This window comes from Equus asinus, chromosome 12 (assembly GCF_041296235.1).
Source record: "Equus asinus isolate D_3611 breed Donkey chromosome 12, EquAss-T2T_v2, whole genome shotgun sequence".
Taxonomy (NCBI): domain Eukaryota; kingdom Metazoa; phylum Chordata; class Mammalia; order Perissodactyla; family Equidae; genus Equus; species Equus asinus.
Window position 1 is genome coordinate 29755857 of NC_091801.1, and position 24981 is coordinate 29780837.

The 24981-nt window shown below is 39.6% G+C and overlaps 1 protein-coding gene and 1 long non-coding RNA gene across 3 annotated transcripts in view; one reads left to right on the plus strand and one right to left on the minus strand.

Moving 5' to 3' along the window:
• Window positions 1-19786, minus strand: part of RGS20 (regulator of G protein signaling 20) — a 95043-nt gene extending 75257 nt beyond the window's left edge. The window contains exon 1 of the mRNA XM_070481279.1: window positions 19524-19786. Within this exon, the coding sequence (XP_070337380.1) occupies window positions 19524-19688 (165 nt within the window). The 5' untranslated portion in view covers window positions 19689-19786. The remainder of the gene's footprint in view (window positions 1-19523) is intronic.
• LOC123275867 (uncharacterized) overlaps window positions 1-24981 on the plus strand; it is a 44089-nt gene that overhangs the window by 9323 nt on the left and 9785 nt on the right. For both annotated transcript variants that reach the window (XR_011493219.1, XR_011493220.1), the window contains exon 2: window positions 1085-1130. This is a non-coding gene — a long non-coding RNA (uncharacterized lncRNA). The remainder of the gene's footprint in view (window positions 1-1084; window positions 1131-24981) is intronic.

The window sequence follows — 24981 nt, forward strand, 5'->3', positions numbered from 1 at the left end:
TTGTGAAGTACTCTTTCTCCTCATTAATTTTATTGCTGACCTCATTGAGCTGTCTTTCTCAGTTTTCTTGTAACTCGAGTTTCTTCATGACAGCTCTTTTGAATTCTCAGTTAGATTGTAATCTTCTGTGACTTAAAGTTTGGTTTCTGGAGAGTTGTCATTTTCTTTCTATTCTGCAGTGTTACTGTAGTTCTCCGTGGTGCTTGATGAGTTGATCCTCTGCTGGCAAATTTGTTATAGTAAACACCTTTCTTCTTTTGGTAAGGCTTTGGGTACTTTGATTCTGAGATGCTTCTGATTGTTTTTGAGAGCTGCACTTTTAACTCTCCACTGCCTCTGCAAGGGGCATCATCAGTACCCTTGTTGTGCTGCTTGTTCCTTTGAGGTTGCTGGTGCCTTGCTACTTACAATGTTTGCTGCAGTCTTGGGTGTTGCCACTGGGGTCACCAGGCTGCAAGCACTCCTGTTTCTCTGGGGTTGCCTGGGTCTTATGTCCCCCACTTGCTCTCAGTGGGCTCTCCACCGGCTCAGGTATTGCTGCCCCATGCACCACCTGCACTTCTGCTCCTGGGTTTTCTGGGAGTGCTGGCAGCATCGCTGCTAGGGCCTAGGGTCTTGTATGCAGCCCTCACTGCTAGTAGAGCTGGTGTCAGGGGTGCTGCCACTGGGGGCTTGGTCACAGGTTCTGCTGTAGCTCCTAAAGCCTCAGGTTGCAGGTGCCGCCTGCCACTTCAGGTGTATAGATGCATGGATCTCTTAGGCATTCTCGTGTGCTGTGCAGGGAGTCCTTTGCTGGTCAATGGATGTCCCACAGGGTTGTAACTTAGAGGGGAGAGACAAAGGGAACAACTCATTCTGCCATGATGCGACGTCACCCTCCATCCATTCTTTTAATAACTTTTAAAGTGAATTTGTAGCTAGGGCTTATGTGGAGGTGTCATATGGAAATATATAATGAAGCATCGATAATGAGGAAGGTGGGGCTAGGAACAGAGGTGGAGTAGATCAGATATGAGGGCTACTTAGACAACATGTATGTCTTGGGCAGGGAAACACTCACAGGCTGTCTGCTCTGTTCTTGCAGAGATAATTGGGCCCTCTGCCTTCCTGCTGGTATTGCTAATCAAGAGGTGAGTCTTTATTTGAATATATCCATATATTTATTTGAATTATATCCAAAACTGAACTCTTGATTTTCCCCTCCAAACTTTCTCCTCCTGCAGTCTTTGTCATCTTAGTAAATGGCAACTTGATTATTTTTGTCCAGGTCAAATATGTTGGAGTATCCCTGACTCCTTTCTTTCTTTCATACTCTTTAGTAAAATCCAACTGCTTCTCATATTCACAGTTATCAACATGTTTTATAGGCTGAACTGGGTCTGCCCAAAATTTGTATGTTGAAGTTCTAACCCTGCTACCTCAGAATATGACCTTATTTAGAAATAGGATTATTACAGATGTAATGAGTTAAGATGAGGTCATGCTGGAGTAGGGTGGGCCTCTAGTCCAGGATGACAGATGTCCTCATATAAAGAGGAAATTTGGACACAGACATGTACACAGAGAGAATGCCATATGAAAATGAAGGCAGAGCTCAGGGTGATATATCTACAGGCTAAGGAATGCCAAAGATTGACAGCAAACCACTAGAATCTGGGAAGAAGCATGGAACAGATTCTCCCTCAGAAGGAATTCGGCCACAAGACTGAGACATAGAACCCTGCCTGAGTTTCCAGCCTGCTTGACCTGCTCTGCAGATTTCAAATCAAGACCAAAACATCAACTTTTACCTGAATTTCCAAACTGCTGGCTTTCCCTACAGATTTTAGACTTACCAGCCTCAACAACTGTTTAAGTCAATTCCTTAAAATCAATCAATCTCTCTTGCTCTGTCTTCCACGTATATATCTTATTGGCTCTGGTTCTCTGGGGAATCCCGACTAATACACCTTGGATCTTATCATCTTTCACCTGGACTATTGGAATAGCCCCCTAACTGGTATTTCTACTTCTCCTTTGCCCCATTCTCCATCATAGTCTAGTCTCAATACTGAAGCCAGAATCATCCTTTAAAATGTAGGTCAAATTATGTCACTCTGCAACTCCAAACTTTCTCTTGGCTTCTTATTTCAGAGTAAAATCCAAAGTGCTTATACTAGCCTTCAAGGCACTACATGAATGGTCCCACCCTACCCCTAAGACCTCCTCTTCCTATACAGCTATCCCTGCAATACTGGTTTTCCATAGCACCCATTACCATCTGACATACTGTATACTTACTTGTTTATTTGTATGTTATAAGTAGTAACTTCTTTTTTGTTCATTGCTCTATCAATAGTGCCTATGGCAGTGCTTGACCCTTAGCAAACTGCTCAATAATTATTTGTTGGACAAATGAATTAAAAAACAAATTCAAATTTTATTAGTTATAAAAAGGAGTGGAATTCTGATATATGCTACCACATGGAGGAACCTTGAAAACATTATGCTAAGTGAAAGAAGCCAGACACAAAAGGACAAATATTATATGATTCTATTTTTATGAGGTACCCCAAATAGGAAAATTCATACAGATAAGAAGCAGAATAGTGATTACCAGGGGCTAGGGAGAGGATAATGGGGTGTTATTGTTTAATGGATACAGTGTTTGGGTTGATGAAAAAGTCCTGGAAATGGATAATGGTGATGCTTCCACAACCTTGTGAATATCTTTAATGCCATTGAATTACACACTGAAAAATGGCAAATTTTAAATGATTTATATTTTACCACAATTTAAAAAAACACTAAAAACTCTTCAAGGTGTGAGCTGAGAGGAACCTGAGAAAGTGCACCAAGTGGGGAAGGACAGCTGAGTTAATCACTCCTGATTCTGCCACAGAGAATTCTCCTATCTCCTGGGGATTCTCTCACTTTTATTTCTGCTGCCACCAACTAAAAGTGTTTGCAAGATAGACCTTGCTAATCCTCATTCTATTCCCAGAATTTAGTGGAACAAAGTTTGTGATATGGGGAAGCAGAAGCAGAACAGCTGAAGCAGGCACCAGACCAAGAAGGATCTTGTAAGGTGCTCATTTATTCATTCTTTCAACAAACAGTTATTACGTGCCCCTTAAATACCAGGCACTGTCCTAGACGCTCTGGATTCAAAGTGAGTGAGGAAAGAAAATGACCTGTCCTCATAGTGTGGTGAATGAGGAAGAGTCTATAAGAGTCTATGTAGACTGAATAGGGCAAGCAAGTCATGGTAAGCATTTTGGATTTTACTTTAAAAGCAGTGAGAAGTCACTGAAATGTTTCAAGCAAGAGAGCAATAAGATCTGATTCATACATAAATGTGTTTTTGCCTATGTGAGGAAGATTGGCCCTGAGCTAACACCTGTTGCCAATCTTCCTCTTTTTGCTTGAGGAAGATTGATGCTGAGCTAACATTTGTGCCAATCGTCCTCTATTTTATGTGGGATGCTGCCACAGTATGGCTTGACAAGAGGTGCTAGGTCTGCGCCCAGAATCCGAATCTGTGAACCCTGGGCCACCGAAGAAGAGGGTATGAACTTAACCACTATGCTGCCGAGACAGCCCCTGATTTACAACTTTTAAATACCCCTTTGACCACTTTGTAATGGAATGAACTGGAAAGGGGGTGAGGGTGGGAATAGTGAAACAGGAGGCTTTGCACTGGTCCAGGTAAGAGAAGATGATGACTCGGACAGGTAATGGGAATAAAACAGAGAGAAATGGACTGATTTGAGATACATCTTAGAATTAATGGGACTTCAGGTGGATTGAATGTACAGTCAGAGAAAAAGGGATCAAAGATAATTCCTAGGTTTTCTGACAAGCAGTTGGGTGGCTTGCTGAAATGAGGAAGATGGGGGAAGGAAATCAGGAATCCTGGTAAACTCATTTTTTAGACGCCTATGAATCATTCAAATGAAGATGTCAAGTAGGCTGTTGTAAAAGAGCCATCAGCTCAGGGTAGAGTTCTGGGTGGGAGTCTAGGAGATGTAAATTTCAGAGTCATTAGCACAAAATGGTATTGAGACCTATTGGAATTGGGTAAGATCCCTAGAAAGAGAAGAAAAGATAACAAGATGGAATCAACTTAAGGAGTTTGAACCATGTCCAGATGGGAATGAGGAGCCAATGACAAAATTTAATGAGAGAGTTAACATGATCAGGTTTGTATTTTGGAAAGATCTTTCAGTCCTCTGGCATTACTTGGAGGCAAGCATGACTGGAAAGAGGGGACCAGGGAGAGGCTGTTGCGTTAATATTTTGGGACATGATACTGACTTGTTCTAGGAGGGCATTAAATGAGATGGAGATAACTAAATGAACAGAGCAAGAGATAATTTTGAATAGTGTGGACAAAACTTGGGGATTGATTAGTGGTATGAAGTGAGGATAAGAGCAAGGTCAAGGGTTATTCCTCTAAATTTCTAGTTCAAAACTGGGTAGATGATGGTACCATTTTACTGAGATAGAGAACTTAGGAGAAGAAGAGTTTGGGGAAAGGTAAAGACATATTGCTAATTTTGAACTGCCTGTTAGACATTTGAATCTAGATGCTTAGTAGACATTTGTATATTCATATCCACATGTGAAGTCATGATGTCACTGCAGGAGTCATCAACCCATAAGCTGTCTCAAAGCCATCGACACAGCCAAGATTAGCCAGGGAGAATGAGTCAAATGGGAAGAGAAAAGGGCCAAGGATGAAAACCTAGGGAATTTCCAATGTTTCAGGGTCAATAAAGGGAGAGGAATTTGCAAAAGAGACTGAAAAAGAGCAGCCAGAGAAACAGAAGGAAAACAAGATAAAAGGGACATTGTCTATTACATTCCAGACACCAGTCATATATGTCATTTATTCCTTTTAATAGCCCTGGATGCAGGTATTAGTCTCATCTTCACTTTACAGAAGACCGTATTGAGACTCAGAAAGGTGAAATAATTTGGCGAGACTCTTATCTAGAAAATAGCAGAACAAGTTTGAAGGAATTTAAGCAAAACCCTGGGCTATCTGATTTCTACCATTTGATCTTTAGTAAAAGGAATGAAGTGTGTATGAGCGTCCACATATGTTAGTATATACATAGAGCATCTCTAGGAGGACACAAAGAAGCTGGTAAGGGCGAAGAGAAAGGAGATGGGTGACTGACGCGACGGAGACTTGCTTTCTACACTTACTTACATTGGTGTGCACTTTCATGCTCTGTATTATCATAATAAAGAGTCTGTAATAAAGAGTTTGATTCCATTTTTTTTTACACTTGACTGTTGACAGCTTTCAGTCCCCACTACTCTTGTTCCCCTTCTGCCCCACATCTGGGCAAGCTGCTAAGAAAGCCTAAATACTCTCTCTTCTGGCACCTGCGGGAAGCTCAAACCATGCAAGTCCTGGCCTTTGCAGAGGTGAACCCTCAGCTTAGCCCCCACTCTCTTTTCTCTGCTCTCTCAAGCTATTTTTGGACCTGTGTGCCTCCTGCCCTGCTCTCCTCAGCGGGCCTCATGATGTGAATAATAAACTTTTCTATGCTCTCTCTTTTTTTTTTTTGAGGAAGATTAGCCTTGAGCTAACTACTGCCAGTCCTCCTCTTTTTGCTGAGGAAGACTGTCCCTGAGCTAACATCCATGCCCATCTTCCTCTACTTTATATGTGGGGCGCCTACCACAGCATGGCTTTGCCAAACGGTGCCATGTCTGCACCTGGGATCCGAACTAGCGAACCTGGGGCAGCTGAGAAGCAGAATGTGCGAACTTAACCGCTGGGCCACTGGGCCGGCCCCTATGCTCTCTTGATGTATGTGTGGCCTCATTGTTCTGGATACTCAAAACAAATTTTGGGTAGGAGGGGTCCATCCTGCCTATGTTAGGGTGACCACAACAATTATATTGGTTCACAACTGTAAGGCTGTACTAGTCTAATTTTGAATATTCTAATTCAAAAATGTAAATTAACTAAAACATTTTTAAATGGTAAGAATAAAAAGGGTCCATGTGCCAAAGTCTTTAAGATTTCAAGATCTACCTGAGTTTTCTCCACCATCTTTCTTATTTGTTACCTCATTAAAAAGGCTGAAAAAGAAAACAAAACTAGACTAAAATCTGTGCTTTTTCTTCTGTAATATTCTATATCTCCAGAGGTCAGAAAGGGAATTGTTATTGCACAAAACATCAAAAAATTGAAAAGAAAAACTCAAAACTCATTTTTGAAGCTTTAATGATGTTTTCCTGAGATCTCCAGCTCTATAAAAATTGCATTTGTCCAGACTACTATAATTTTCTTTTATCATGGACGCTTACAATTCAAAAAATTTTGTGTGTATGTAAGTATATATGTATTTACACACATACATATATTTTCATCAGGCAAGCTATTCGTAGGGAATATAGGCAGTACCCTAACAAAATACCCACTATATTTTGCATACTTATTTTTATCGTAAAAGTAATTGACTTTTTTACCCTGATGTACAGACATTTACAAAATGTTCTCATACATGTTAGTTCACTGATCACTGCCCCCAGACCCACAGCTATTTAATGAGGAAACTGCAGACCAGTGAGATTAGATGATTTCTGTTAGGACTAGTAAGGAGCAGAACTGGGCCACCAACCTGAGGGCTCTGTGCCCAGTTGTGGTTGACTGTGATGCTTTCTGACACAAATCCAGGGGATGTGGTCATTATTTACTGATGCCAATGACAGTAATTGATGACAGTGATACTGTTGACGCATATTCTCCGAATATCTATGCTAGTTTCTAGTTGTAATTCAGTACCTTCGGCCACATTAATTCTCTTAGACCAAAATTCCAATTTCTCATTCTTCTCACACTCAGCAAGTAATGAGAATTCCAGGACTAGTTATGCTCCCAAACCTCCACTGGAGGTTGAGTTACTGACTAGAACTCTATAGGTACTGGGTCGGTTAATCACATGGCTGCTAGTTCTCCACTTTCCTTAGTAAATTGGTTAGTTCTCTGAGGTCCTAAAAGAATAATACAACTTATATAATAGCCTGATTTATCTAAAACTAAGGAAGAGCATTTTAGGCAGTAACAGAGAAGCCCTGACATTTTAGATAGTAGGGAATACACACCAAAGTGAAGGCTTTAGGAGAATCCACCTCATAGAATGTCAAACACCTTTGGTAAATTAAATCCATGGAGTCCAGAATATTGTTATTCTGAAATGAAATGCAATATAGTTGAAACTCTGTATAATTTCTGAAGTTTCTATTTAATTATTTTTTCCAAGAAAGCTTTTAATCTGAGTGCAGCAAAGCTTTCCAAAAAGATTGACAGTCTAGTCTAATATAATTGTAAATCATACATTTTTCACTTCATATACAGTTTCTCTTAAGGAGGTATAGAACGGATCAACAGGGTTCATATTGTAATATTTCGTCCTAAGGCTTATCAAGGATTGACGTAGTAACTATGAGAAATGAAAAACCCTTTCATCAAAATCCTAAGAGCTGGTGGAGGCAAATGCAAGTTTGAAAAACACAAGCATGAGAAATGCAGGGGTTGGAGATGCTCACAATAATCAAAATCTCTTTCTTAAGTTGTATATGTATAAAGGTCTCCAACACTGCTGTCATTTGAAACCTAACATTTTCCCTGGGCTCTGTTGCTCTCCTCTGGTGCCTAATGAAATGAAGGCAGAAGGCTGGCAAAGCACAGAGCTGTGGAAAAGCCATGGATAGAGGAAGGGGTGGCCGAGTCGGGAGATGGAGGCCCTCCCACCAGTTTCCTTTGTGGCTTGGGGTAAGTCTGCACTCACCTGGCTGCAGTTTCCTTTTCTGCTTAAAGAGGGATATAGTGAAGGTGGTCCCTAGGGCTTCTAACAGAGCTGACTTCTGGGTTCAATGTGGCGCCCATTCTCTGACACATAATTACTCTCCATTGCCCTTTCTTGAGAACTCCCCAGCTGCCACCCCATACACAAACACACACACACACACACACCAACCCCAATCCCAAACTCTGGCCCTACCTTAAAGCAGAGAAGCAGAGCAGAATCCACAGAGAGAGCTCTAGAGCCAGTAGCCTTCCCAAACAGCCACTTAGCAACATCCCCCTGTGACTTCCCCAGCTGCTTAATTAAATTAACCAGCCTCCTAAACAGGTCCCGCCTTGCAGCCTACACAGTGCCTCTGTCCACTCTAACCTGGTCCCCACCCTGCAGACGAATGATCTTTCTAAAAGCAAATGTGATCATGCTACTTCCCTCCCTCTAACCGCTCAGCAGCCCCTCATTTCTCTACAGGACTTAATGTGGCGTATAAGGCCTTCCATGATTTGTCCGTCTGTACTCTTTACTTACCCACCTTTCTCACTATTCCTTTGTACTCAAAGCTCCAATCGTATTAAGGTTCCTTCAGTTCCTAAAATCCTCTTGTTCATTCTCATTCCTGGCATTTTGTATAACTGCTCCCTCTGCCTGAATCACACCCCTTTCCCAATCTGCTCCTCTTCTTTCCCAGGGCAATCTCCTACTTAGCCTTCAAGCCTCACCTGAGATGCCATTTCCTTCGGGAAGCTCCCCCAGGTTGGGTGAGCTGTGTGTTGGCTTCCTCCTATAGCACACCTGTGCTATACTGTGATAGTCTCTTTCCCTATTAGGCTCTAAGCCCTGTGAGGGTCAGCACTTTGCCTTATTCAGACCTGTCTCTCAAAAACCTAAAGCCGTACTTTACACTTCACTAGAGACATTATGAGTATTCAATCAATATTGTTAAATGAATGGACTTGGAAATGACATGATCTGGAGCTGAAAATTGTTGAAGCTGGGTAATGGGTACATAGCATTTTATTATGTCATTTTTCTCTGCTTTTATGTATATTTGACTTCTGTAATAAAAAGTTTTTAAAAGACATAATTTTTAACTTCTAAACAGTGTCTCTTATCACTTTTTAAATTGCAATAGACAAGAAATGGTGGGATAGACGCTGCCACAATTCCATGTGCAAGCCTCCAGGGTACGAGGTTATTAAAACAGCTGTTCAGAAAGGGCCTGCTGCAAAAGGGAACGTGAACAGGTCTTCCCTGAGGAGCCTTCACTCCATTTTTCCCCATCGTCCTGGGCCAGATCCACCACTTTCACACTGGTGGAGCGCAAAAATCAACAAACAAGATGACAAGAACAAGGGAAGACATTGTTCTGTCCAAAGTGGGCAATCTGTGACAGGGCTCAGGATGGCTACACGGGCTTTGTAGCTTTTCCAGCGGTTCCTAATAAACCAGGCTTTGTGGAGCCTCACTGGGCCGTGCGGGGCCCTGTCCTTCTAAGGCTTTCTCCCTGTTCTGGCCTGGCTGCCGGAGAACTTGTTAGCGGTCATTGATTTCTTTGAGTTGGACTCAACTGAATTGGATTGCTTTGCTTTGCATTTTAAAAGGGGTGTTTTTCTTGAGGAAGCTGGAGGTTGGCACTGAATTGAAATTACACATTTGTGGAGCACTCAGGATTCATAACTATCATTAATTTCCTTCAGGGCACGTGAGACATTTGGCTGAAGAAATATTATAACAACGACCTTAGCTTAAAGAGGTCACCCACATGGTGGGAATGAAGTTAAGGAAGTAATGCATTTCTTTCTACTAATCAATCAGCTAATCAACATTGACTGTGCCCTTATCATGTGTCCAGTAGGTATCAGGGCCCACCTGTAGATAGAAATGACAGGTTAACAACTATTGTGGGAGAAACTGGCTACAAACAAGCACGTGAGTTCCGGGGGTTCCCCAGGGCAGCAGCACAGGATTAATGAGAAGCCTGGCCCATGGATATAGATTGTTTTTTTAAAATTCTAAGTATCTGATTTAAAAAAGGCCTAATAAAATTAATGTGACAGGTATTATTGTCTTGATTTTATAAATGACAAAACCAAAACTCAGAGAATTAAACCCAATTTGGACCTGAATTCAAACACCAGTTCTTACCATTCCAAAGACATTGCTTTTATGTCATCATACTGCCTGGTGGCAGTTTGTACTTGGGTACACCAAAAGGATGCACAGAACTGAACTTTCTCAGTTGAGATAAAGGGTGTCTTCAAGCAATCAGACTTTGGTTAGTTACAACCGAGTTTCAAGTTTTACTAGTTTGAAATCCTGCAATGCTTGAATTTCCACCAGATGTCACCATTTACCATTCTTCACTCCCCTCAGGCCGACTTTTACAAAGTGTTAGGAAAGAAGAGCCCATCTTGCTCTTGGGCTCCTCAGAGTGGTTATTGCATCTGGGCATGTGGTGGAAGGCTGTGTGCCAAGAGGAAGCAGCTGAGCTCTGAATCCTGATTCTGTGGCAAGGAATTTGAAAATGTCGTGAGCCCTCTACTGTTCTGATTTCCTAAAACCCAAAGGCATTCTTTTTTTTTTCTCCCCCTTGTGATTTCATGTATCTAAAACACAGCCCATTTCTGATGCACAAGCCAAGCAGAGTTATAACCCGGCCTTTGGCCAGGGCTGCAGAGAAAAAAAAGAGGTTTCGAAGTGAAGGGAGGATGCCAGGAATGCCTCGGCTTCTCTGTAATCAACAATAGAAGCCAGTGCCAGATGGGCTGGGCTTTGGAACAGCCTGGAGTGTGGCTCCTGAGGAGGGGCCAGAAATAGCCCCAAACACCAGGTCTCCCTCCTGCTCGGATTTTATATGTCCCAAATTACATTATTGGGAGTTCATTCTTGTGGACTTATTATTAGCAATCCCTATGGATTTTGTGAGTAGGCACAATATATTAATTCAGTTATATCTAAGCGCAAATGAATTTGAACTTTATTTTTTTCGTAATGGGGACCAGTCCAGAAGGAGAGAATGAGGTGCCTAGGGTATGCCCGGAGATGTTGGGGAAGGGTCTAAGGTGATGGGTAGAGGAGAGAGAGGGAGGCGGACTTCTCCTGTCTCTCAACGTGGCCCAGGCTCGTGGACACAGTGCCTGGGAGACCTACGTTTGCTTCCTGTTCCTCGCACTCTTCATCTTGCCTACCTCTAGTACTGTAAAGAATGCATGTGAAATAATGATTGGCTCCCAATAGCCTGGACTCCCCCACGGGCCAACAAATGGTGGAAGATGCCTGGCTTTCTTCTCCAAAACTGCAACTTTGGGCGAGGAGAAGCTTACAGATCTTAATGACACTATTAAGTTGTTATAAATAGTCAGTTTACAGCTAGTTTTAAGAAAAGACAAAAACAGGAAAAAGGAAACAGTGGTACCTAGCTGTATTTGCTTATCATATGCTTATTTTTCAATCCAGTAAACTTATTCTGCAACACAACTGTCTTCATAATTAAGTGCATGTCCTCCTTGGGTGGAGCTGATGGTAATAAAGCTCTTTCTTCCACTGAAAACCTCAAAAAATCTATTCCTCAGAACATGTGATCTCCTGGGCAAATGGCCACAGAAGAAAGTCTTATCTAAATGGGACAAAATCTAACTTGAGAAGCGGAGAGAGCAGATTTATTGTAGAATTGGGAAATGTGGTGTGAAATCGGTAATATCAAATGCTTTGATCATTTCTTTGTAGTAATGTTTTACATATTCTATTTGGTCATATTTTGCTTAACTATTTTTACACAGCCTCGAGCAACCTTTACTTATAACTTAGAGATAAAAATATTCACATGTCAGTGTGTCTGGATTATCAGATGACCCACATTGCATCAATCTGGCTTGACTCAAGAGAACAGAGAGGGTCACACAAAAACATTGCAGTCACCTGTGTCCTCTGGGGGAGGTGGATATATCTGGTGACTCTAGACTCTAGTTACTGTGGGGCCCATGCACAGATCTTTGCTAGATAGGGAATAAACAGAGGTAATGTGTGGATTTATGTCTGGGCTGTGATTATAAAGCTTGTGAGTGATAGATGTAAAAATGCCAGGACTTGAACATCTAGATCAGGCTGCTCCTTTGAGTATTGTAGTTGCTTTGGGAGGCACATAGGCTGGTTCAAAGTTGCAGTCACTCAAAACCTGTGTTGGACAACTCCTTTAATTATCACACAATCTACAGGATGGCCAGGGCTGATTGACCCAGGGGTAGGTACCAGACCCATAGTGGGCCAGATTGTCTCTCCTGGGCATTGGAAATGAGAACCTGGGGATGTAATGATGGGAGGATGTTTGTTGGTGCTGAACTGTCTTCCTAGCATCTCCTACAGACTCCTGGGCTCAGGTTCCCGAGCTGCCAGGCTTCTGCCTTGCTGCTGTTTTCTTTAATCTTCTAATCACACGCAATTTGAAATGGCATTTACAAAAAGATGTTGAGACTATGCTTATGCTATTTTAGTTCATTTGAAAATGAATCCTTACGATTTTTAGTGTTGAGAATTAAAAATCATATAAGCAAAAATATTTTTATGGGAAAACACATTTGGTTAGATCATTGATGCCAAATTAAATTACTTATGGAGTCTGCAATTTGGGATTCATTCTTGAATATATTCCAATTGTCACTACCTGATGTAAACTATTATCTTTCAACATATTTGCTTCATCTTAAAATTCCTTTTCTCAGTCATTTTAAATGCAGTAACTGTAAAACCATTCTATAGAAGTTTCTAAAATAAGCTCTTGAATTATACAAGCCTAATCTGAATTGCTTTTACTCACAGAATGGAAAGAAATGGTTCATTCAGAGCCTCTAACAACAACTTTACTATCTAAGGTTCCCAGGAAAGTTCATCTACAACTTTACCTTGCAAGAAGGCAAAACTTTAATGTAAACTTTCTAGGACGTTTGCAGTGATTTGATGGTTTTGTGAGGGCTGCCTTGATTTTGGCAGGAAAGCCAACATAATTTTGTGAGATCTTTTCAACAGTGGAAATGAGACTTTAATATATTTTTTCATAACCATTAATTTAAAATCTGAGAGTTATAAATTTCACGAAAAAAAAAAATCAGATGGCACACCGAGGCTGACCAGGACTTTTACAGTGTGTTTTTTAGACTTCCAGACAGGATCTTTTGCCACTTTTAAAGATCTTTCTGAAAGGTCAAGGTCAATTGTGATAGCCAGTGAATGTCAGAAGCACATACTAGCAGCTCCCACTGTGGTACATAAATAGAATATGGAAAGTTGTATTTTTGTGTTTATGTTGGCCTCTGAAAACATAATCCAGGGGTGAAAACTCAATCTTTAACGTAAAACTCTGAAAGACAATTATTTAAATATTTAAAAAATTGGCAAACATGACCAAAACCTGTATTTAAAAGTTTTTATGTAAAACTTTGAAGAGTGAGACTGATGTGGATCTTCTTTGTATACTGTTACCTTCAGAGTAGCAAAATCTTTACTTCCCCTGTGGAAAGTGAAGACGCTCACATTGCGGTTTAGTAAGCAAACACTTGGATTTTTTACATGATATGCCCACTGAAGGACTAAAAAAGTCACATTTTTCTCAGAAGGTTCACTTTGTGATAGTTAATGAAAAATAATTAATGACTGAATTCTTTAACTTCAGAGGATTGACTTTTTCAAGTCAATTGGAAAGCACAGCTGTATGTTATATATTCCTTATGTATGTGTATATATTTATACGTATCTTTTAAAGATATACATTCTTTTCTGAAGTATAAAGGATGCTTTACTCTTTTTTTTCTTTTTGGTAGTCATCCGAGTTTTCTAAAAGAAATTAGAGCTCAGGGCTGAGTGGAGGGTGTGGTGGGGCCTGTAAGTCCTGCTCAGTACCTTGGTCTTCTCCACCTCCTCTCCAGCCTCCTTTGCAATTAGATTGGCTTTGTACTTGGCTCTGGTTAATAAATGTGAACATGAGTGGAAGCAATGGGGTTCACCTCCCATGGAGGGGGTTAAGCTTAAGGTACGCCTTTCCTGCTCTCCCTTTCCTGAATATGCCTCCAGAGCGAGCTCAGATTCACAATATGTCAGAGCCACAAGATGGAAGCAACCCTAGTCCTGAGGTCACTGCTTAAAAGAGAATAGCCTGACCTACCTCACACTGTGGCGTGAGTGAAAAATATGCTTTTATTTGCAAGCCGCTGAGATCCTAGGGGTTTATTTGATACTGCAGTGTGAGCTCGCCCTCCTGACTGATACAGATGGGTTGTCTGAAGTGGGCTACCTATACTGAAGACCTAATATTTGGTGTCTGGTGTTTTCATCAGTCAAGGTGAAACATACTTGTTATTCATGAAAATATCATTTATTTCTTAAATTTTATAAAGATTATATGAGAGATTTTGGTGGTTGATTTTTGCCATTCACTTTTAAATTGATCACCATTTCATTTATTATTTTGAAAGGCATTCGCTGGTATCTCAATGCTTCATCAAGTTTAAAGAGAGTCCAAATTACCTATATAAGCAAAACTCTGAGACAATAACAATACCCTTCATGACAAGCTGAAATACTATTTGACTTTATTTTAGTTTTGCTCTGAGTGTTACACAATAGTCCTGGATTCTGTGAGCTAGTAATTCTGTGACTGAGTAATTGAAGAAGTTTTTTCACCTTTCTAGAGGCTGCACCCACAGACTTCTTTACGGTCCCCATCAAAGGAAGACAATGAGCACATAGCTCATTGAGAACTCAAGTCCCTGAGTCTGGAGCCTGGTGAGCCAGACTACCTTTGGGTTAACAACAGCTATACTCCCTTTGCCCCATCTGGAAACGCCCTACAATAGGTACTGGAGGATTGCCAATTAACATGTGTGGGCTCACTACGGAAGATGTAATCATGACAGACTTCCAAATGAGCCTTTTCCAAAAGAGGCTTGTGAACATCTCAAGTGCTAAACTAACTACTACAGAAGTCTTTTCAGAGGGGCTTTGAAAGATAAGGACGAACTTTGTACTTCTCAGTGAACCTTCTCTTTCACAAATGGAGGCAGGATATAATAATTTTTTCTTTTGAATACATTAATATTAAGATATTAGATACCAGAGGCATAATTCCTTTCTTACTAAGATATTCTTCCTTTCTTCTTTCCTCTATTCTTTTTCATCACACAAAAGCTCCATCATCTTTATAGCTACCCTTTGGGTAGCTCAAGAGACCACACATCTGGAACAGGAGAGCACTTAGAACCTGCATTCTTAGAGGCGCACTGACATTGGAATGCTATGAAAAATAATTTTGTGGAAACAACTTTCTAGTCTAAGCTTTGACCACTTTTATTACTGAGAAAGAATGCAAACACTTGTATACATACATTACATACGTATCTATATTGATCAATTGATAGACAAATAGGTAGTTGTTCAGCTTTTGCCAGTGTGTCTGTAAAGCTTTCTGTCTTTCATGAAATCCTGCCATTTTTGACAACATGGATGGACCTTGAGTGTGTTATGCTAAGTGAAATAAGTCAGATGGAGAAAGACAAATACCACACGATTTCACTCATATGCTGAAGATAAACAAACAAATACATAGACACAGAAAACAGGTTGGTTATCAGAGGCGAAGGGGGATGGGAGGAGGGGGAATGAGGTAAAGGGGCACACATGTATGGTGACAGATGGCAACTAGACTTTTGTTGGTGAACATGATACAGTCTATATAGAAGTTGAAATATAATGATGTAGACCTGAAATTTACATAATGTTACAAACTATTGTTACTTCAATAAAAATAAATAAATAAAATGCGTACTGCAAAAAATGCTTTCTCTCAATCTCACGTCTATCACTCAGGAAGAATGACTGGCCCAGGGTGCACCCTGCCTCCCACTTGCACTCTTTGCCCTGAGTGAAAGGAAGTAAAAATCTTTGTAGAGAAAAAAATTCTGAGTGCATGAGTTTGTATGTGTGCGCATGTGCACACATGTGTGTGTAGCTATTAATTTATTTTGTAGTAAATTAGTGGCCCATGTTGGGGTACTTTGGGCAGAATGCACAGGGAAAACACTATTAAGAAGGTGAGCTTCAAATCCAGAAAATTATAGCCTGCTTTCTAAATCACTGTCAGAAGCAATCGAATTAGTGATAAAATCAGTGTCAGAAAAATCTAGGTTCAAAGCACCCTCAGCTGACTTCACATTTGTAACTAACAGTGTTTCCAAACTTGTTTTCTCATCTCTAAAATGTGTCTAGTGACATCAATGCTGCTGACCTAGTGAAATTGGTTAAGGATCCAAATGGAAAGAAAAACTGAAAGAACTATAACAATAAATACAGGCAAATGTTGTGTTGGTATCATTAGTCTAACCTGCCTGGAGGTTTTTTTTAAACTCTTTATTTTGAAATAATTATAGACTCACAGGAAGTTCAAAAAAAAAACAAATGTGCAGGGTGATCGCATGCACTCTTCACTCAGTTTCCCCCAGTGGAAAATTCATAAGACTGGTACAATACCAAAATTAGGAAACTGACATTGATACAACTCAAAGAGTTTATTCAGATTCCACAAGTTTCACATGCAGCTCTATCACATGTCTAGGTTTGTGTAACCACCATGGAAATCAGGATAAAGAGCTGTTCCATCACCACAAGGCTCCCTAGTACCACCCGTTTGCAGGTACATCCATCACCCTCTCTCTATCCTAATCTTTGGCACCACTAATCTGTTCTCCATCTCTCTCATTTTATTCCAAGAACGTTATATAAATGGAATCATACACTATGTGACCTTTTGGGACTGGCTTTTTTCTTTCTGCATCATTCCCTTGAGATATATCCAAGGAATAGATATCAATAGTTCATTCCTTTTGTGTATCAATAGTTCACTTCTTTTAGTTGCTTCATAGTATTCCACAGCATGGATGTACAACGCTTTGCTTAATCATTCATCTCTTGAAGGACTTTTGGGTTGGTTTGAGTTTTTGGCTGTTATGAATAAAGCTGCTATGAACATTAGCACACAGAGTTTGCGTGAACGTAGGCTTTCATTTCTCTGGGATAAATGCCCAATAGTGAAATTGCTGGGCCATAGGATAGCTGCATGTTTGGTTTTGTAAGAAACCGCCAAATTGTTTCCTGACTGGCTGTAACATTTTGCATTCCTACCAGCAATGTATGGGTGATTTAGTTGCTCTACATCCTTGCCAGCATTGGTTTTGTCACTGTTTTTCATTTAGCCATTCTGATAGGTGTGTAGTGATATTGCAGTGTGCTTTTAATTTTCATTTCCCTAATGGCTATTGATGTTGACCATCTTTTCATGGGTTTGTTTGCCATTTGTATGTGTTCTTTGATGAAATTTCTGTTCATGTTTTTGCCCGTATTCTTAATTGGATTGTTTGTTTTTTACTCTTGAGTTTTGAGAGTTCTTTATGTATTCTAGATACAAAGCTTTTGTCAGCTATGGGTTTGCACATGTTTTTTCAAAGTCTGTATCTTATCTTCTTATCTTTTTAAATAGGGTCTTTGGCAGAGCAAAAGTTTTTATTTTTGATGAGGCTCAATTTATCAATTTTTCCTTTATGGATTATGCTTTTGATGTCTAAGAACTCTGTCTAGGCTTAGGTTGCAGAGAGTTTCCGTCATTCTTTTCTAAAAGTTTTATAGTTTTTCATATTGCTGTACATTTGAGGCCAGGGTCCATTTTGGTTTAATTTTTGTACGTGGTGTTAGGCTTAGGTTGAGGATTTTGGAGGGTTATTTCCTGGGGCCTGGACCTCTAGACACATTGTAGTCCATGTTCTCCCTGTCTGCTTCCCTGTGTTCCTAGACATTATTTCACATGTACCTTAAATTTCACCTCTTTCACTTTTTTATTAGGACTTTTTCAGTTGTTTTACTTCATATTGATTATATTCTATCCCTAATTTATTACTGCCTTACTGATTGAAAGAATGTAATTGCATAGATATCCTCTATTATTGACATGTCATACCAATAATATGATAATATGTACGATGATAATATGTTGATATGTTTGTCTTTCTCAATATATTGTCAGTCTGTAGAGAGGGAGGAGCATAACTTTCTCTTTCTCAAAATCGAGTTTAAGGTTTTGCAGATAGCAAGGACTCAATGACATTTGTAGAATTGAAATCAATTGAGTTCTGTTTTGCTTACATTTTCTAGAAGAGGGATATGTGCATCTATATTCAGATGAAATATGAAAAGATCTTTCAAAAAGACAAAGTTAATGGAGAGGCCAGTAGCATCCTAAATGGATCACTCCTGACCGTTCACACTGCTGTGTACAGGTTGGAGCCTGTTTACTGGGGTTAATGTGTTCAGGATGGCGGCTTGCATTGCCCAGCGTCAGCAGTGCATTCGATTCCAGGATGCTGTGGGAGGGTGTACTGCTGATTCTTAAATACCTTTGCAATTCATTTGCCTATGATTCTGCTTAAAGCATACTCTCAAGACAGTTTCTTTGAAATTATATGTGTGTGCACCTGCTATATATATGTATATGTATATATATATATATGTACACACACACACACAACATATGTATGCTGTTGTTGCTGTCTGTTTCCTCAGAGGAGCCTCCAAATTCTACCTTCTAGAAATCTCTTTTGCACGTGTTGCCTACATTTAGATTCCCATTAATTAAGGACTTCTGGCCACGATATCCCGTTTCATTCTAGTTTCCTAAAGACCTAGTGCTTAGGTGATAATAGGGGGTGTGGAATTTCATGTATTATTTGTTCTCATATCTCTCAAAGCTTAGAAACAAAGCTCAGTACATTTCTACAGAAAAAGCCTCCTAATGACTTGTTTTTTTTTTACTTTTCTTTGCCTTGTACCAATTGGTTAAAATGACATCAGGGGAAAGGTAGATCCAGAGAATTAAATAGAGAGTCTACAAATAAATAATGATTATTATCAGGATACAAGCCGTGGCACAGGGAGAAATGAAATTTCTGGTGTTACAGTGGTTGGACAGGTTTGCTGTACTATGATTTTAATTCTAAGCTCTGCTCATTATTTGTCAGACATTAACACATGCCCATCCCCCTCTACAGCAAATAACCTTTTAAGAGATGGTTCTATTAATAGTTAAGAGGATTTACAGACTTAAACTCTACTTTTTGTAAAGATACACACAACACTGAGCTGCAAAATTGTCACTCTTTGGGGAAATGATGTTATCTAGCTTAGGAAATCTACCTTAGGAAACTATGAATTTAGGAAAAACACCCTTTAACTCCTTAATGTTCTTATGTTTCTGTATTAGTTTAACAATTTTTTTTCTCTAGCAACTTTTATATAAAGCAGTCTATAATTTTTCTTTCATTATTATATGGGATGTAATCTTTATATCAGAGAAAAACATTCAAGGGTTATTAGCGATAGCCACAAAAATCTATGTCTAGGTTTTCTGCTTTTTAAAGCATTACCTCCTGAAACAAACAAAAATAAATAAATAGTCATTTGTCTTGGTAAAGGGAAGCTGTTTAGGTTGGAGAAAACTAGACATAGCAGGTAATTATCATCAAGGTTCTAGTTTTTCTCTTGGGGTTGGTTTGAAAACATTTTTGATATATCATCAACAAGATAAAGTGAGCAATGGCAGTAAAGCTTGCTTATGGTTTAATTCTTTCTGGATAAACCCTTTCCTTGTCAAGAAATTATCATGGCTTGTGGAGATTGTCTTACCTTGAGATCATGCACAACCTTGGTGCCACCTTCATTTTCCATGGTTTGGTGAATGTTTGCGTCATATCCCTCAGCCCGAGGCAGGGGCAGAAATTGCTTCCACACAGACGGCTTGGAGCAATGTGTCTGGAGACACTCTGGGCTGTCTTGGGAAAGCTGGGGCATGTTTTTACAGTAAGGGCTCCAAATGAGTCCTGTAGCCTGATTTTAACACTAGCTCCGGGTCCACTCTATTTCTCTTCGTTTGGCTGATGCTGGGCCGTCTCTCATTCTGCTGAGGGCCTCCCTGGAAAGTTATACTAATGGAAGCAAAAGGATTATCTGTTTTCTGGATCAGCAGCTTATCCTCAGATCTTTAGTGTTCTATTCCAGGTAGAGCCTCCTATCCTAAATGTCTAGGTATCTTATGACTGCCCTCTACAGGTAGCAATGTATTCTAATTCAATTTAATCCTAAATCAAAAATGAAAGAAGTTATTCAAGTGATGTATGGCTTGGTATATAATGATAAAAGAAGTAGATTGCTTGGCAAAATTCTGTATTCGTAGTTATGTGATAGGGAATAGTGCTTGACATCTTGGACTATGCAATCGAGAGGCAGATGGTCCCCTAATCTATCTAGGTTTCTTAAAAGGTCATTTTAGCAGCAGTCAGCTTTGTAGCTAGAAGCGTGTGCTAAACTCATACCCAGACTTAAGCCCGAGGATTATTACACTTTTTATTTATCTCATGCAGAATGAATTAAAGTGTTTTCTTATGAGGTAATTAGTTATCTAATGATAAAGTCAAGAATTGGCTTCTAACATCATACTTCATACTTGTAAAGTGCTTTATAAATATAGGATTATTAAACAGAATGTGAAGAGGTGGAACATAATATCTTTCTCTCAAAAGGTATCTAATGCCCAAGTAGCCTCTCCTGGGTCTGAGGGTGCACAGAGGTAAGGGCCCCAGGTGTGTTCCTGGAGACCATGAACTGGAGAAGTTTCCTTTTATAAAATGATACCAGGCACCCCAAATTGATCTACAAAACACACACAAGCCTTATCAACCTTGGCTCCCTTTTTTGCAGAAATTGACAAGTAGATTCTAAAATTCATGTGAGATTGTGAGGGACCCAGAATATTCAAAACAATCTCATAAAAAAAGAACAAAGTTCAAGGATTCACACTTCTCAATTTTAAAACTTACTACAAAGCTACAGTAATTAAGATTGTGGTGCTTGCATAGGACAGACATATAAATCAATGGAAGAGAATTGGGAGTCCAGAAATAAATCCATATATTTATGGTCAGCTGATTTTCAACAAGAAGCCAAGGCAATTCAATAGGGGAAGGAGTTGTCTTTTCAGCAAATAGAGCTGGAACAACCAGATAGCCACAGGCATAAAAATTAAGTCACACCTCTACCTCTGACTACATAGGAAAATTAACTCAAAATGAATCATAGACCTAAACGTAAGAGCCAAAACTTCTAAAACTCTTAGAAGAAGACATGGGGGTAAATGTGACCTTGGATTAGGCAAAACCTTCTTAGATACAATACCAAAAGCAGAAGTGACTAAAGAAAAAATAGGTAAACTGGATTTCGTCAAAATTAAAAACTTTTGTTCTTCAAACAACATCATCAAGAAAGTGAAAAGACAACCACTAAACAGGAGAAAATATTATAATCATATATACGTAATAAGGGATTTGTACCCAAAATGTATAAAGAGCTCTTACAACTAAAAACAAAACAAAAAAACTACTAAAAATGAGTGAGATGTCTAAATAGATATTTTCCAAATGGCCAATACAAACGGCCAACAAGCATGTGAAAAGATGCTCAACATCATTAGGGAAAGGCAAATCAAAATCATAATGGGATACCACTTCATACTCAGTAGGTTGGCTTGAATCAAAAGGACAGGCAATAACAAGTGTTAGTGAGTATGTGGAGAAATTGGGACTCTCATACAAAGCTGGTGGAAATGTAAAACATTGCAACCACTTTGGAAAACAGTTTGGCAACTCGTCAAAATGTTCAACATAGAGTTACCATATGATCCAGCAATTCCCTCTTACATATCTATCAAGGTAAGAGAAGTGAAACATCTGTTCACACAAAGACCTGTGCACAAATGTTCAACAACTGGAAAAAATCCACATGCTCATCAATTGGTGAATAGATAGACAAAGCGAGGTATATCCATGCAATGGAATACTATTCAGCAACAAAATGGAATGAAATTCTGACACATACTACCACATGGATGAAACTTGAAAGCATTATGCTAAGTGAGAGAAGCCAGTTACAAAAATCCACATATTGTATGATTCCATTTATAAGAAATTGTCCAGAATAGGCAAATTTTTAGATACAGAAAATACATTGGCAGTTGCCTAGGGCAGGAGGGTTTGGGGAGAGATGGAGAATGACTACTAATGAGTAAGACGTTTCTTTTCAGGGTGATGAAAATGTTATAAAACTGATTGCAGTGATGGTTGCACAACCCTGGGAATATACTAAAAATCATTAAATTGTACGTGTTAAATGGGTGAATTGTATAGGATGTGAATTATATCTCAATAAAGCTGTTACATTTTAATAAAAAGAGAGGCAACTTCCTCAAGTGACCAAATGTTTCAGGGCAGGGCAACAAATCTCTTGACAGTTAAAAAACATGGTCCCCAGAGGCACTTGAGTGAGGAGATGGTTGAACTATTACTGTCTGAGGGTCTAGGGACCTGGTGTTTGGTTCTAGACTCTTAGAATGAAAACAGAGAGGTGGTATTAGTAGCCTCAAATTGACCTGTGTGATTTTTGGAGCTGGAAGGGACTATCAAGATAGTCTCATCCTCCTGCCCATTTTATCATCTTCATTTTGTGAATATGGAAACTTGCAGGAAACGTTAGGTGATACGTCTGAGGGCTACATATAGCAGTTCGCTTGGTTCCAGCCTCCACATCTCCCTATACTAGGGCCAGAGCTACATCCTACTCTGCAAACCAAACTGTTTGTGTTTCCCTTTTTCTTTAGGGGTGTCATTTAGGTTCACCAGCCTTTTTCTCTTGCTCCCACTTTCACTTTTGCACCTTCTATTCTGTTGTTAAATCTTGGAGGAAATATTTCGTTTGAACATTTGTTAAATTCTGTCTAGCACCTTCCTCATATCTGTAAAGATTCTCTTTTTTGGAAATTTCTTTCTACTTAAAAACTATTTCTATGAAAATTCTTTTGTCTTCTTAGATTTAATTTTTTAATGACTTTGAGTAAGTCTGCTAATAAGATGTTTTGCACTCAGTGCTGGCAGGATCCTAGAAACATTGTTTTTTCATATTTGAGGGTTGTGTGTGTGTGTGTGTGTGTGTGTGTGTGTAGTGGCACAGTTGCATTGATTGGCCTTCCCTGGCATTCTATGTAAACCAATTTTCATGAAGATTACAGTAAGAGGAGTTTGTATGAGAAAATAATTTTACAATTTGCCAAAAGTTCAGTAAAGCACTTATGACAAATACATATATTTATTTTGCATTATTTCAAGTAAAAGGACATTTCCTAAAGGGTCAGTGTTAACAGGCAGAACTGAGAGAACTCTGTCTAACAAGCATAAACATCTCAGAGTGTAGTGGCGGAGGTAGGTTAATGGACCACTAATCTATAAAACTTGGTTACTATGAACCTGATTACTAACTCATGACAGTGATAGAAAACAAATGGATTGACAGCCAATTGAGTAGAGTGTTAATGGAGTCAAAGTATCAAGACACTCAGCCTTGCAAAGCCCAGCTAACATTCTTCTCTTAGGCAAAGGAAGCTGAAGACAGGCAGATCCAGAGAATGAAATCCTTACAGAGGCCCATCTCAGACAGTGAGGGAAGACCAAGACAAGGGATGTTTCCGTCCAAGACTGCACCAGTAGTCACAGCTCAGATTGTGGATCAAAGCATTTGCTTTACTGATGGGATAGGCAGTCTTTGTTGTGTGTCATGGATTCTTGTTTTTCCTCCACCACTGACTGTTGAAAGTGTTGGTCGTAGAAGCATCTCATAACCGTGGATTGACAGCCTTAAAGATCTGCACGTGGACCAGACCAAAAGGATTGCAAAACACCAAATGACCCTTGACATTTAGCCAATGCAGTAACTAGAAAAGGCTCTGGGTTGTCTTCTTTTAGAATGAGTACATTTTAAATTTCATGTAGATGTGTTAAGAGTGTGTGTGTGTGTGTGTGTGTGTAAATGCCAGACTGTCAAGAGGCGAATGTAGTGGACCTCTTTTTTCTTGTCAGCATTCATGTCTTCTTTTTCTAATAGCAGAACTCTAGTTTTCCTTTTTTTTTTTTAAAGATTGGCACCTGAGCTAACGTCTGTTGCCAATCTTCGTTGTTTTTTTTTCTTTTTTCTTCTTCTCCCCAAAGCCCCCCAATGCATAGTTGTATATTCCAGTTGTGAGTGCCTCTGGTTGTGCTGTGTGGGACACCACCTCAGCATGGCCTGATGAGTGGTGCAATGTCTGTGCCCAGGATCCAAACCAGTGAAACTCTGGGCTGCTGAAGCAGAGCCTGCAAACTTAACCACTTGGCCATGGGGCCGGCCCCTCTAGTTTTCTTTAGGGAAATACGTCTATCCCATTCTCAGTCCCTGTGATTTGGATAGAGCTGATTTTGCCTCCAGCTCCAGGTCTGTGAACACAACCCAGGCCTGGCCAATTAGTGAATTCCATCCTTCTACCCACAGAGAATGCTCAAAGTCAAGTATGTGTTCGATTAAAGTCAGCCCTAGGACTTTTGCTAAAACTGTTTGAAAAGCCGTGTTTGTTTTCCACTGGGGTTACTAACTGGTAGAATATAAGTCTGGCACCACTGACGTATGTCTTTGCCAATGCTGCCTAAGAATGAAATCAGCTTATTGCGAACAAGAGTCAAAAAGCAGGCAGAGAGAAAGACAGATTTCTGACGTCATTTGAGTAATTCACTGTTCCTGAAGATCTACTCATAGACTCTTCATTTACATGATTCAATGACTTCTTTAAAAATAAAAAAAATATTATTTTGACAATATTATTACTATTTGCTTAAGCTAGCTTAATCTATTTCCTTTCACTTGAAGAATATACAAAGGGCTTATTATAGTGCCCAGCACATAATAAACTCTTGCTAAATGGTAGCTATTATTATTATTATTTTGGCTATGGTAACTGTATTAGTTACCTGTTGTTGCATAACAAATACTCCAAAATTTAGTGGATTAAGAGAACAGCAATTATTATCTGACAGTAACAGGAATCGGCCAGTTTAGCTACATCCTCTGGCTCAGGGTCTCTCATAAGGCTACCATCAAGATGTTGGTAGGGGCTGCATCTCAAGCTTGACTGGGGAAGGATCTACTTCTCGGCTCACTTGCACAGTTGTTGCCAGGATTTAATTCTTCAAAAGCTGTGGGACTAAGGACATGAATTCCTCACTGGTTGCTG